At 38.5% G+C, this 13,920-nt stretch overlaps 1 protein-coding gene across 1 annotated transcript; it reads right to left on the reverse strand.

Annotated features, from left to right (window-relative positions):
* Positions 1-1,919: 1,919 nt before the first annotated feature.
* si:cabz01093077.1 (C-C chemokine receptor type 8) lies at positions 1,920-9,875 on the reverse strand. The gene is made up of 5 exons (XM_038275916.1): positions 9,655-9,875; positions 6,950-7,938; positions 3,709-3,854; positions 3,325-3,497; positions 1,920-3,116 (listed from the first exon to the last, which is right to left on the reverse strand). Exons 2-5 carry the CDS (start codon positions 6,979-6,981, stop codon positions 2,412-2,414), a joined length of 1,056 nt encoding a protein of 351 aa, XP_038131844.1. The 5' UTR covers positions 6,982-7,938; positions 9,655-9,875; the 3' UTR covers positions 1,920-2,411.
* Between the last annotated feature and the right edge of the window lie 4,045 nt (positions 9,876-13,920).

Consider the following 13,920-nt stretch of genomic DNA (forward strand, 5'->3'; position numbering starts at 1 on the left):
GAATGACCCGAACCAGTGAAGTACCTAGAGGAGACCGCATCAAAAGCAACTTATCTGAAAAAGACGTAGCTGTGGGCGTACACCCTGTTGAGAAGGAAACCATACCAGATCGTTCCACTGACATCTGTGATTGGCAGCTGTCAGTGCCCCTTTATATGTCAAAAGGTCAAGATGGAGAAGACAGGAAGGGTGGTGGAAAGTACAAAGCAGGAGAGATACTGGGCATGAACAACTCTGAATCAGGCGCCTAGACGACTCGATTATCCTGAACTTAGAAATCCTCTCATCACTGTGGTTCTTTTTCCATGTGTTGACCACTGTCTTGTCTGATGTTCTGAATGAAGATCAAGCGGATTCTGCCCCTTCTCTACATTTCCCCCCCTCAACTAAAACATGCCTGACAGCTTACACGTACAGGGACATATATCAGTTTAGGGCAGGAGAGGTTAACCAGATCCTAAAATGTTAGTTTTCTTTTAAAAGTAAGTAATCTTTTGTTAAAACTAACAGGAGCTCAGATAAATAATTGTGTAAATTCATTGTATTACAGATTTTATTTAATTTAAAAGTTTAAAAAGAAAAAACAAAAATTAATACATTAAAGGTTGTTAAAAAAGAACGATCTACAATGATTTAAGATGAAAAAGAGAACGATTTCCCCTTTAAATACCTGCTGAACTGCATTTCCCATGCTCCTCTCTGAGGAAGTGGTGAGACCAAACTTTAGGTGACCAGGCCTATTCCTATAGGTGACATGCATGATTCTGAACTCATAACCATCCATAGGATTAGCGTAATAGGCAGACAAAGGCTTCGAACAGGTGAAATGTTTCAGAGACATATTTCAACGGTCAGTTTTTTTTTGAAACCCAGACTTCCTAGTGATATCAGTTGATTTGCAGTCACACCCATCCCAGAATTAGAAGTCTTGAGTTGAGTTGAATTTGCAGCTGATGTTCTTGCCCCCCACGCAGAGATTCCCAGTGTGAGCTGGGTGGCAGCCCAACTGAACTGTAAGCTTGGATTTGATGCAGTCTCATCTCCATTTCCTCAGAGGGTGCGAGGTAGGACTGTTGAACACGGATTTTTGACACTGGTTCTGGAACAGGGCGACAGTGGCGCCAGATGTAGGGGTTTGCCCTGAAATTGAAGGATTGATGGTTCAAGCCCCAGCTCCGACTTTCAGTGCCGTTGTGTCCTTGGACAAGACACTTCACCTGCATTGTCTACTGATGGTGGTCAGAGGGCCCGGTGGCGCCAGTGTACGGCAGCCTCGCTTCTGTCAGTGAGCCCCAGGGCAGCTGTGGCTACAATGTAGCTTGCCACCATCAGTGTGTGAGTGTGTGGGTGAATGGGTGAATGCCTGAATGTAGTGTAAACCGCTTTGGTCAAGACTTCTGACTTGAAAAAACGCTATATAAGTACAGGCCATTTACCAAATACTAATATATAACAGACTCAATAAAAATGAAAGGGCCCCAATGAGCAAAAGAACTGCTTATTTTATTCTCCCTGAGTCCCTGAGAACTCTTGCTGGCTTTATGATTTCAATTTTTTTTTGTTTTTTTTGCCTAAAATATAAAACTGGGGAAAAAATGTTCATTATCGTTTAAGTAAAGCTTATTTATTAAGGCTAAAGAAAAGCATGTTTCTTGGAGTAGACAGAAATCTCTCAACAAAGATTCTCTTAAAAATTCATTGTGAGTTTTTGTAGGGTCTCGATAGCAGCTGTTAAGTAGGCAATTACATTATTATGTATGGCAAGGTTGGCTTGGATGAATTTCATCCTTATTAAACTAAATTGATAAATGCAATTTGTTTTTAACTGAGATTATCTTTCTCTATTGTCAGATTTGAAACTGAGAACTTATAGGTGTGAGATGTTAAATAGCAAAAGAGTTTTAGAAAGTCAAGACCACTGATGATTAAACATATGATGTTTATTGAATACGAAGCTGACAAAGAAAATAAAAACACAAATGCAAAATCTAAAATGTTGTATTGATAAACAACACTCTATTTACACTAGAGGACAAAAATCATCATTATTCAATATAATCTATATTCCTCCACATCCTAAATCAAGGAGAATTTTATTTTTTTGACTTGTCTTTTGACTTTACTGTAAATGTCAAGCAAAAAGAATGAAAAGAAATGTTTCAGGTATTTCTTGTGCACTTTGCAAATGAGTCATCACCTTGTAGGGGAAAAGGAAAAGCTTGCTCTAAAGTTTTTGCAGACCTAAACCGCGTTTGCGACGCCCCTCCCCTCCCTTTCACCACAACCACTGCCAACGTGCTCTCTCAGACAGATAACAAACTTGATCTCTTTAGTCTCTCACTCCAGTGAGTCAAAGGAACATGACATATCTAGCTGTTCATTACACACATGACCCAATTTCAATAATCTGATCATAGAGGTGTGTTGGAGCTGTCACGTGTGTCTGTGGTGTGGCTAATGGAAACCCCTGCGCTCCGGTAATTCCGACTGAAATACTTTGAAAGGACTTTGGTCAATGTCTTCCTGAACTTCTCCCCAATGAATGCATAGATGACTGGGTTAATGCAGCAGTGAGACAGAGCGATTATCTCAGCAAAGGGCATGGCTGAGCCGATGGCCTTTTGGGCCTGGCAGGGGTCTATAAACTCCATCAACTGCAGAGTCTGCAGGAAAACTACTATGTTGTAGGGGACCCAGCACAGTACAAACAGGCACACCACTGTGAAAATCAGCTTGATTGCTTTATCTCTTTTAGAATTCCTGGATTTAGAGACCACTATGAGGATCTTAACGTAGCAAAAAATCATGACTGGAAGGCAGATAAAAAGGCCCACAGTGTTCTCCGTGAAGTTTCGTCCCATTTTCCAGGACTGATAGGTGTCCTCTGGGTAGACAGGATGGCAATGGAAGCTGTTATTGTCCTCGTCTTCTTCCTCCAACTGGGCAAAGATCACCTGCGGTGTTGCTATGATCATAGATATGACCCAGATGGTGATGCTGGCCATGACTCCGTAGCGAAGCCTTCGTGTTCGCATTGCTGCCACGGCGCGGACGATGGCAAAGTAGCGGTCCACGCTCATCAAGGTCACAAAGAACGTCCCACTGTAGAAACCCAACTGGTCAGAGGAAAATGGGAAAGTCAGTGAGAACAAGGTAGAAGAGAAAGTTAGCCAGAATTGCTTAAACTTGCTTTCATTTATACGCAGTTTTTTTTTTATGTGTGTTTACGTATTAACTGATAGGCTGCTTGCAACCAGATAAAGGTCTGCAATTCGAGGATTTTGAAATTTTCTCTATTTCAAAATCCTAGAAAATGAATCTTACCTGATAGATTCCTGTAACAACTTTACAGGATGGAAGGCTCTGGGAACTATGGACCCAGGCAGGCAGAGACACAGCCGTTAAAAGGTCAGACAGGACCAAATTAAGGAGGAACACATCCGTCATCGTCCTTTTCTTTGTGTGATGGACAAGAACCCAGAGTACAATCACGTTTCCTGTGAAATTAATAGTAATAGAATAGCTTCTTAATAACAGAGAATTAAATCTTTTTTGTCTTTGTTTTGGCTTGTAAACTTTTGAAAAATACATTTATACAAGTATATCAAGTATAAATACAAGTTTTTAAATCAGCATTTTATATATAGACTGTTTATAGTTAAATTCAGATTAAGTAAACAAAATATGTCTTTGAAATGTATGTATTACCGAATAGACCCAGGCAGAAGAGCACGTAGTAAATAACATCAAATAAAGTGGATCCATTGCTGAAGACTCGACTGGCTTCACAGCTCTCAGGGTCAAGATCAAAATTATAGGTGTAATTTCCATAGTCCTCCGTTCCGGTCATTTTGCTGTTTAAGAAAGATGACAATTTTTAGCTGTAGTGTAAAATAACAGAACAATAACATTTTTCCAAGTACAGAATAATTATACAATGAACGATAAAACCTAATCACACTCTTTTGAAATACAGGAAAGAATAAGTATTTTGTTGAAGTGTTTACCCCTATGCAGCTATTTTCTATATTTGCTCTTTGTGAAAATTAAAAGTTTCAGAACTGCAAAAATGATCTAGGAATAAGTTAACATTTCTTAAATCAAGTAAATTTACCCTTAATTTGAGTCAGTAAATAAGATGATCTGCCAATTGAATGAGTATTTTTTACCATTAAGACAAGATAAGTAGATACTATGCACTTGAAATAGGAGATTGAAGCTGTAGTTTTTTTTTTTCTTATTTCGAATGGAATTTGTCTTGTTCCATTGGCAAAGTGTCTCACTTACCTCTTCAATTTCTCGAAAAAATGCACTTGTTTTAAGAAAAAATATTTTTCTAGATTTAACAAATGTTTTGTTTAAAGGGGAACGCCGTTTTTTTTACATTGGGCCCTTAATTTATGTTATCACATCATGTTCTACTCACTACTACTCACTATTAGTTTTGTGTCATTTGGAGCCATTCTGAAGATATTCGGTTTTGTTATATCCAAGTAATGTCTTCCTATGGGCAACGACTTGAGGGCACAAACTAAACTGTTCATAATTTATTCCTTATGGTATGCCAGCATTTATATCACTGTCCCCCAGACATCCGCGGCTATATTTTTAATATTTCTTTTTTTTAAAAACTAAGCGGCGCCTGTATGACGTCATCCGCGCGCACCGGCTACCGTTCGTTCTTGCTGTCCACTGAACTGCTGCTAGTTTTACTCACATGCCTGGAAGATGTCTAGTGCTACTACCACAGATGATCTCGCTCTCCAAATGGAATTGAACGATTCAGATTAGCTAGCCGAATGAATAGAAGGGGTAGAGTGTAGCCACCTGGTGTAGTGTACATTCGTTTAATAAAGTATTTTTTTATTTTTTTTTACTCCAGTCCAGCGCGCGGATGACGTCATACATGCGCCGCTTTGTTTTTAAAAGATATAATTCTAAAAAATACAACCGCGGATGTCTGGGGGACAGTGATTCGCCTACATGTTTTGAATGCTGGTGTACCATAAAGAATAAATTATGAACAGTTTAGTTCTTGCCTTCAACTCGTTTGCCCATAGGAAGACATTACCTGGATATAACCTAACGGAATATCTTCAGTACAGCTCCAAATGACACAAAACTTATATGGGTGAGTAGAACATGATGTAATAACCTAAAATCAAAGACCAAATGTAAAAAAAAAACTAAATTCCCCTTTAAGGGTAACTTTGATGCAACTAGTCACACCCTTATCTGATTAATGTCCACCCTGGAAAATCAAGTAATCATTTAAATAAAACCTATCTGACAACATGAAGTGACAGGCTTCAAGCATCAACAGATTTTGTTGAAATATGGAGAAATTTCAGATTATAAGAAAGAAAAGACTGATATTGAACCTGGAGAGGGTTATAAAGACTTTGGTTTTTCAGTGAATGAAAACCCAGCAAAGCATAGTGTACACAAATGAAAGAAAAACCTCACAGAACAAGTGTGATGGTTTCCAGGAATGCCCCAAGTAGAAAAAGAAAATCAAATTTTTTACTCTATGAGCCAACTGATGACTCATGTAGGAGGGCTAAAGGACCTGGGACAACATCTAGAGCACTGAAGGCCTGACTTTTCCAGGTTCAAGTCAATGCATATGGTTCAACAGTAAAGATGATGGACAGAAGGGCTGAGTGTTCTAAATGAGAATCACTGCTGAATCAAAATAGGTCAAAGGAATCACATTTGCCAGACTTTATCTTCATCACATTTTTGAGCTAATAACTTCATAGAAAATATTCTGAAAAGGATGCTACTTCCCTCACTGGCTAGTTTACCGTTATCTTCTCTACTTTTTTAATGCTTCGTTAGGGTAGATTGTGCAGTTAAAACCTTTGTTTGTGCTGCTCTAGTTTGTAAGATAAATGATTATATCTCAATCAGTGTGGTACTGTGGGGCTGCTTTGTTGCTTCAGGTTCTGGACCACTTGTGGTAACCATTAGTTATGCTCTCTACCAGACAATCCTTATTGAGAGAAACTGTGACTTCTTATTCTTTGGGTTATTCTAGAGGCTGCCCATCCAAACCGCACTAATATGTCCACCTCTTAATGGCTTCTTGAAGAAACTCCAGTTTTTGAAGAGGTAATGTCAAAGTCGAGGCTCAGATTTGAATAGGATGTTGGGGCGTAACCATAAACCTTTCATGCGTTAAACCTTCCATTTGGTTAAATTAAAAATGTCCTTCATATTGATTTAAATCAAAAACATTTTGGTTGAAACTGTTGCTGATGGAACATGCAGCTGCAACATTTTGAGTTCAGCTATGTTTTTACATAATGCAGTTTCTATAGGGATCTAAAAGATTTTGGTGCAACATGAAAGCGTACTCAGAAAAACTGTCTACAGGGCGCCAACCACATCTCTACAGCAGTTTTACTACAAAATCTTGATTAACTGAATTTCTGATTTTTCGCTATAGAAACTTCTTATTTAAACTGTAAATACACCTTTATAACCAATACACCAATTAAACTTTAGGAACAGGTAATTCAGAATTTAAAATTTATTAATCGTTTTCAGTGAAAAACAATTTTTAGTGCGCAACACTTTCCATTTCCTGCCACCAAGCATCTGTTAACTCACCCACTTTCTCTGTGTAATTGGATACATGTTTATATTAGTAACGCTTTATCAGAAAACATAAAAAAAAAGTAAAAAAAAAAAACAGTTGGAAGATGTTGGAGCCATTTGGCTTAACATCTTCCCAACAGTCTACTTTACATATTCAAATGTAGAATAAAACATAGATGAGGATCTGAGCCAATGTACATTTTAATTGCATTTTATCATATTAGGTTAGTTTGTTTAAAAAATCTTGAATATATATAAAAAAATATGTATTTTTTTGCTCATTTTTCTTTACTGAAAACCAATGCCTACTGAATATCCAGATATAATTTTTCAGATCCCTACTTACTTTCCCATTGGATCATTTGACTCCGAATACATCCGTCCTGTGATGTAGAAAAATATATTAAACCAATTTGCTTTGCTCTTGTCTTTAAAAAATAAATTCCTCCTAGAAATCTTCAAGCAACAACCAGCAGTCACAGCATGTCTCTTGTTGTTGAGGAACACCACGTTCCACCTCACCACCGCGAGGACTGGACGCTGCAAGATTTACACTCAACATTTTCTACATATGAAAATGATCAAAAAGAGATACTGTGAGGGAATTTAGAAGCATATCAGGGATTTTTATGCCCTTTAAGCTGAACGTCAGATACAATCATTATCAAATGAGTCATGTTGGAAAGGCCTGTGTTGAAAACCTTTTTGAGTAAAGAGTTTTTTTGAATCTGAAAGAAATTCACTGGAACTAATATAAGAATTTGGTATTTCTATTAAGCCCTTTACTGCTTCAGTCTTCTCTGAATGAGTTGAAATTACTGTGTGACACAGTACATGTGTGAAATAAACTTCCTACTGCTGTGACCATAATCAAAATCATGTGATCATATAAACCACAATGCAAACATTTTTCTTTCACTATCAACATACCCTGAACCACCTGCTTTGACACTTATGTCGACCCTCACTTCCTGTGGCTGCCTTTGCTTACTCCCGCACACATAAGCATACACATGCACAAGTAGGCAGCTCCACCACTTGCGCATGCATAACCCTGAACTACACTATTCTTTTAAGGTGTATGAAGTAACTGAGAAAAAAGTGTTACAAATGCCAGCTAAAGGTTTGGAAATTGAAATATTGAGGGACTTACCACAATGGTCGCCTGAGTCTCTGTTCTTCAGTTAAGTGTGTGTTGCTGAGCTGTGCATCAAGGTTTCATTGTCATCCTGCCAACTTGCTCTGCACACTTTTTTTGCGACAAATCCTCCAGCAGAGCACATTTCTGGTAACATTAACTCTAGGTTTTGTTGTTTCCTCTGCATCGTGCTAAACCTGCACAGAGGTGTCAGTGCGGTATTCTGAGAATTGTCCCTTGATGTGTAAAGAAAGAGTTGGAGGAGGCGGAAATATCTGCTGATTTAGAGCTTCTTTATTTTTGCTTTGTTTCTTTTAGAGAAATTTATCAAGGGTTTTATCTTTTATCTTTATTCCAAAACATCATGTTCACTCTGATTATCCTACATTAAAGGGTTTTGCCGAGATGAACAATCTTACTTTGTAAAGGTTATACAGTATCTTTTAGAAATTACCAAGATTTATAAGGATCAGGTTTCAGTTATCCCCTACCCGTTCCAAAAATCTGGCATATGAGAAAGTGTGGTTAATGGACAGTGGTCATTGAAAGAAAGCTATAAGAACCAGCTTTGTTGTGGGTTTGCTTATATTGTTGTTATTTTGGCCATGAAGCAAGTAGAAAAGTTGAAGCCAAATTCTAGCTTTTTCCCTACATGTGTAAGACTGCTCACACTGTTGCAAGAGAAGACCTCTTATCATATAATGGGGGCATGGTCAGCCTTCATTGGCAGGCAAAAGGGAGAGAAAAGGAACTCAAAAAAAGAAAGGAAATCTAAACAACTTAGAAGCTGCAAAAGTTCTGAGATTGGGGCGGTGATACATCTTAAAAAAGGGACGATTCCAAACAAGAATGAAAAAACTTCATTGTCACTATGAGTTCATAGCGAAATTTTGTCGAGACATCCGGTTCAATATGTAAACATACCACACAGATAGATATTAAAACACTTGGCGTCTTAGAATCACCCTTAAAACACATTCAGGAGAAAAAAAAGGACAAAATGTAAAATATTAAGAACCATGTGTTAAGGCTTATTGTCTGTTTTATTGTTCATAGTGTCAAGGCTCAGAAAGTAGGACCCAGATTTCAGGCAAGGCAGGCAGTGTTAAACTTAAAGTGTTTGTTTTAAACAAGCAGTGGTGCCAAAAGTACACACATTTGTTACTTTAGTAGAAGTATGCAGTTTAAAAACACTTTAAAAGTTAAAGTATCAGCTTGACCTTTTTACTCAAGTAAAAGTGAAAAGGTATGTGTCCCAAAAACTACCTAAAGTATAAAACTATAAAATAACCTTTAAAACAACAGCCAGATACCACTATATGAACTGAAAACAAAATGTTTTGACTATTTCGAAAAATTCTTTGAGATAGGGCCAAGGATGAGGGAGGTCTTGTTGGTCTCCGTCTCCCGATACGCTCTCACCTGTGTCCGACCTTTTAGACATTTCTCATCTTTTTCTGAATCCGACATTGTAGCATGGCATAGACAATTCGTGTTTGCGTTATATGATTCATCCGATTACAGTAGTTTTCACTAGATGTGGATGGTGCCAATGATCTGCAGTGGATGTTGCAAATGACGTGAAATAAATAGTTATAAACATTAAACCGAAGCCAAGATTAATGAGTAATGTTTGTTTTAAAAATGTAAGGAATAGAAAGTACAGATACTTGTGTCAAAATGTAATGAGTAGAAGTCAGCAGTAGGAAGAAAAGTAATAGAGTAAAGTATAGATACCTAAAAAGTGTACCTAAGTGCAGTAAAAAAATATTTGTACTTTGTTACTTGACACCTCTGAAAACAAGCAGGTCTGCAGAAGCAATGGCTAGAGCGTCTATCACAAGAACGTCTATAGGAGGGAAACACGGGTTAGTGGCCACGAAAATCCGATTATGAACATGGGAGTCACTAACCTGGTTTGACAGTTCAGTCCGTGCCCAGAGAACAAGGATGATTCCAGCTGGTTGGCTGACAAGATGCACCGAACCGCCAGAGAGTTCCAGACACGGAAGGCAGAAGGCTGCAGAACTGACAGGAGATCAGACCCAGCAGAAAAAGGAAGGCTGGATCATCTACAGGGCGAAGTCAAGAGGTAGATCAGTTTCAGTCCACAGAAGAATCCAACAGGAGTCCAAACACAGGCCAGGCAAACATATCAGACAGGGGCAGTAGAAGCAGGAACAGGTGGATCATATTAGCAGTGATTAGAAACAGGGCCGAGTTAGACAGGTGAATGAAATGAGCAATCAAGCCAGCCATAAGGCCAAAAACATGACACATAGAGATGTTTACATTTGCTGGATATATAATTAGAATTTAGTGAAAAGTTCATTTTTTTTCAATAATTTAATTAAAAGAGAGAAACATTTACATTATATTCATATATTATACACAGATTTTTTAAATCGACCAACAGAAAATAAAGGACTTCCAGAAAAGTTAGAAACCTGAAAAGTGTGAACATAAACAGTATGAGCACGTACAGCACTCTAAGTTGGGGCTTTTTTTTCCTAGAATACTACAGCAGTGTGGTGTCCATGGTTTTAAAACCTTGGCAGTATAGATCAGAGAGCAACCTGTTCTCTGATCGTGGTCAGCAGTTCTTCTGTATTGTTAGGCCTGACGAATCACATTGTCGTCTTTACATTACTCCATAGACTTTCTATTGTATTAAGTTTAGGCGACTTTGCTGACCAATCAGCGAAACCATGGATCTTAAACTAGGTACTTGTAGCTTTGGCACTGTGTGGATACAAAGACCCGGATTTAAATGGAAAATTAAATCTGCATCTCCATAAAATTGGTCAGCAGCAGGGGGCCAGAAGTCCTCCAAAACCTCCTGGTGGAGGATTGGGTTGACCTTGGACCTCAGGGTGTGCTCAATTTTACTACGTCCTTCAGGGACCTGGTCTACCAAGACTGGGGCCTTCGAGGGCCGGGAAAATAAAGAGGCTGGAAGAGTTTGGCTATGGACTCAAACAGGTCCAGCCTTCTACGAACTCCACTGCCCTTTGCTCAGCGTATGCTCTGTCGCCTAGCAACTGTGGTAGTTGATACACAGAGCAGGCAAAGAATGGATGCCAAACTTCTCACTACTTTTTAGTTTGCTAATTAAAATTTTTGAGAAGCTTCAGCAGCAGTATCATTGATGCGAATATCAGATTTGTAATCCACCACCTGAACAGATATTGAAATCTGTGCCTAAATGCCAGCCACACCCATTTGCACAAGGGCAGATAAAAACCTTTCAATAAACCAAACATAAAAAAAAAAACGTTTAAAACAACTATTTTCATTTATTTCAAATGGAAATATTGACATACTTGTATTATCTTGAACTTCACTTACAATATTCACCACAGTTCGGTGCCATTTACCTTTTTCCTCTAAACACAAAGCAGCAGGTTTGCTTGGACTTGCAATGAATCACGGTATACCCAATGCTACGGATGATACACACTGGAAAAAATCGTAATCTAGATAAATTAAATTTCTTAAAATATGTGCATTTGTTCCTGGATTGAGGAGGTTAAAGAGAAATTTTGCCAATGGAACCAGAAAATTTACATTTAAAATAAGAAAACACAATTGAAGTGTCTTATTTCAAGTGCATATTATCGAATTATCTTATTTTAAGAGTAAGAATATTAATTCCATAGGCAAACTATCTCATTTACCTACCCAAATTAAGGGTAAATAAGCTTAATTTAATTATTTCTAGTTCATTTTTCCAGTGCGCTGGACCTGTCCCTCAAAAATAAGGCTGCATTTGTCGGCTGCATAACCAGGAGTCTTCCCATCTGAACAGGCCAAGTCGCTGCACTATGACGTAATCAGCCGATTTAATTCAAATGGACTGTCATATATTTTTCAGTGAATACATGGCAAACTGACTGTTAGGACAACAAGTGTGAATCCACCTCAAATCATGGTCAAAATGTTAACTGCACACATATGTGGAATAAATTCAAGACAACTTCTATTCAAATATAAGAATTTATCGGCTAATTTAGAACATTTGGAATGTGTTCAAAACTATTAACTATGCAAATCCAAGGAGGTAAATAAAACATAAATTCATAAAATAATTAATTTTTTGTTTCTAATATAATAATTATTTAGCTTTTTTAATCTCGGCTTAGAAAACAAAGGAGCTCTTAGCTACCAGACACACAAATGTAATGAGCATATGAGGAAACACTAATGGGGACGACGGTGGAGCGTGTGGACAGCTTCAAGTTCCTGGGTGTCCACATCTCTGAGGACCTGACCTGGACGACCAGCTGCTCCAAACTCATCAAGAAGGCCCACCAGCGCCTCTTCTTCATGAGGACCCTGCGGAAGAACCATCTGTCCACAGAGATCCTCACGAACTTCTACCGCTGCACCATCGAGAGCATCCTCACCAACTGTATCACAGTTTGGTACGGGAACTGATCTGCCTCGGACCGGAAGGCGCTGCAGAGGGTGGTGAAAACCGCCCAGCGCATCGCCGGTGTCTGAAAAGGGCCGGGAAAATCACCAAGGACCCCACTCACCCTGCACACAGACTCTTCTCCCTTTTGCCCTCTGGGAGGCGTTACAGAAGCATACTGACTAAAACCACCAGGCACCGGAACAGCTTCTTCCCCACAGCTGTCACGCTTCTGAACGCCTCATGACACGAACTATAAGGACTGTACTCCCATCCCCCTACACAACAATAACCATGGACGTTCCTCACACATACCACAAACTGCTTCCTCACACGCATTCACAATCCGTGTATATAATATGTTGACTTGTACCATACATTACAACCCCACTAATATATATATTTATATGATCCAGGTAACATCTCTGTATAGTTGTATACATGTATATAGTGTTTATATTCATCTACAGCCTCAATCACTGTTCATTGCGGATCACTATCAATGCTGTTTATACTGTTTAACATACATTTTATAGTCTATTTATACATACCCTCTGTACACTTGTAAATGCATATTTATATCCTGTATAGCACTTCTGGATAGATGCTAACTGCATTTCGTTGCTTGTACTTGTGACAGTGCAATGACAATAAAGTTGAATTCTATTCTATTCTATTCTATTCTATTCTATTCTAATGTGACCAGATTTCTGCAATCTACTCTGGGGACATTTCCAGCTCATAGATAAAATTAAATACATTTTAAGAAAATCAAAAAAAGAAACGGGTACAGTGATGTTTTCCTCCATTTTTACATATTTATTAATACTTAAACAAAATTCAAGTGTAAAATCCAGGAAAGCGCTTCTTCCATTTCCTTAGATTAATAATCAATCAATAGCGTTTATTAGTGCCATCTGGTCATTCTCTGTCTTCTTCCCTTGTGAGCAACATAACATTGTGTTCAGGGACAGGCCAGTTTGCATCAATACAGTCTGTGAAAATTTCCCTCTTGTTCCATTCCAAAAAATTAAAATGAAACTTTTTTATAATATACAAATTGAAAAACAGATTTTTTTTGTACATAATGATAACCATAAAATGAAATGGCCTCCAGTTTTTTATACTGTATCCTGGACAGCTGTAGTGCATTGGGTAGCCAAGCTGTATCCTTTTTCAAAAAATCTGTGTCACTATAAAAAAATTACGTTAGATTTTTATATTCAAATTAAATTCCAACCATTAAGACACATCTGTAAATCTGGATCATTCTCTCAGGTTGTCATGATCTGGCCTGTTTGCTCTCCCTTAATTAGACATTCCTTTCACCTGTTGTTTTTCCCCCTCCCTGCCTCAATTATTATTTATTCCCCTCACCTGTTTCCTCTGGTTTCAATTCAGTTCAGACTGAGCATTCAGTACCAGATCCTTACTTGTCTTTCTGTTAGCCTGTCTGTTAGTTTTGTTCCTTGGTTCATGTTCTGGATCCTGGCAGCCAGTGGAAAGAGGGTTTTAATGTTTGTCTCGTCTCCTGATCGTCCACTGTTCCTCCCCCGCGGAGTCCTCTGGGTTTTTGGCTCAATATGTGGGGAGGTTCAGTTTTTATCCAGTAAGCCTGGCTCCAGGGAGGAGACCAGTTTAAAGTTCTGCTTCAAGTTCCGGTTCTACGTCCTGTCTCTGCTACCCTCTTCCACTGAGCCTGCCTGTCTGCACCTGATCCTGTCTGATCCTGTGCGTGACCACCTGGTCATGCTTCTGGTCCCAG

The sequence above is a fragment of the Cyprinodon tularosa genome, unplaced genomic scaffold, assembly GCF_016077235.1.
Source record: "Cyprinodon tularosa strain WSP-4 unplaced genomic scaffold, ASM1607723v1 ctg98, whole genome shotgun sequence".
Lineage (NCBI taxonomy): Eukaryota > Metazoa > Chordata > Actinopteri > Cyprinodontiformes > Cyprinodontidae > Cyprinodon > Cyprinodon tularosa.

Coding starts and splice junctions, on each gene's coding strand:
- si:cabz01093077.1 (XM_038275916.1), bottom strand. CDS start 6,981: ATGTATTCGGAGTCAAATGATCCAATGGGAAA. Junction 3,855..6,949: donor TCAAATGATCCAATGGGAAA/GTAAGTAGGGAT, acceptor TTTCTTAAACAG/CAAAATGACCGGAACGGAGG. Junction 3,117..3,324: donor TTGTTACAGGAATCTATCAG/GTAAGATTCATT, acceptor TCCTCTGACCAG/TTGGGTTTCTACAGTGGGAC.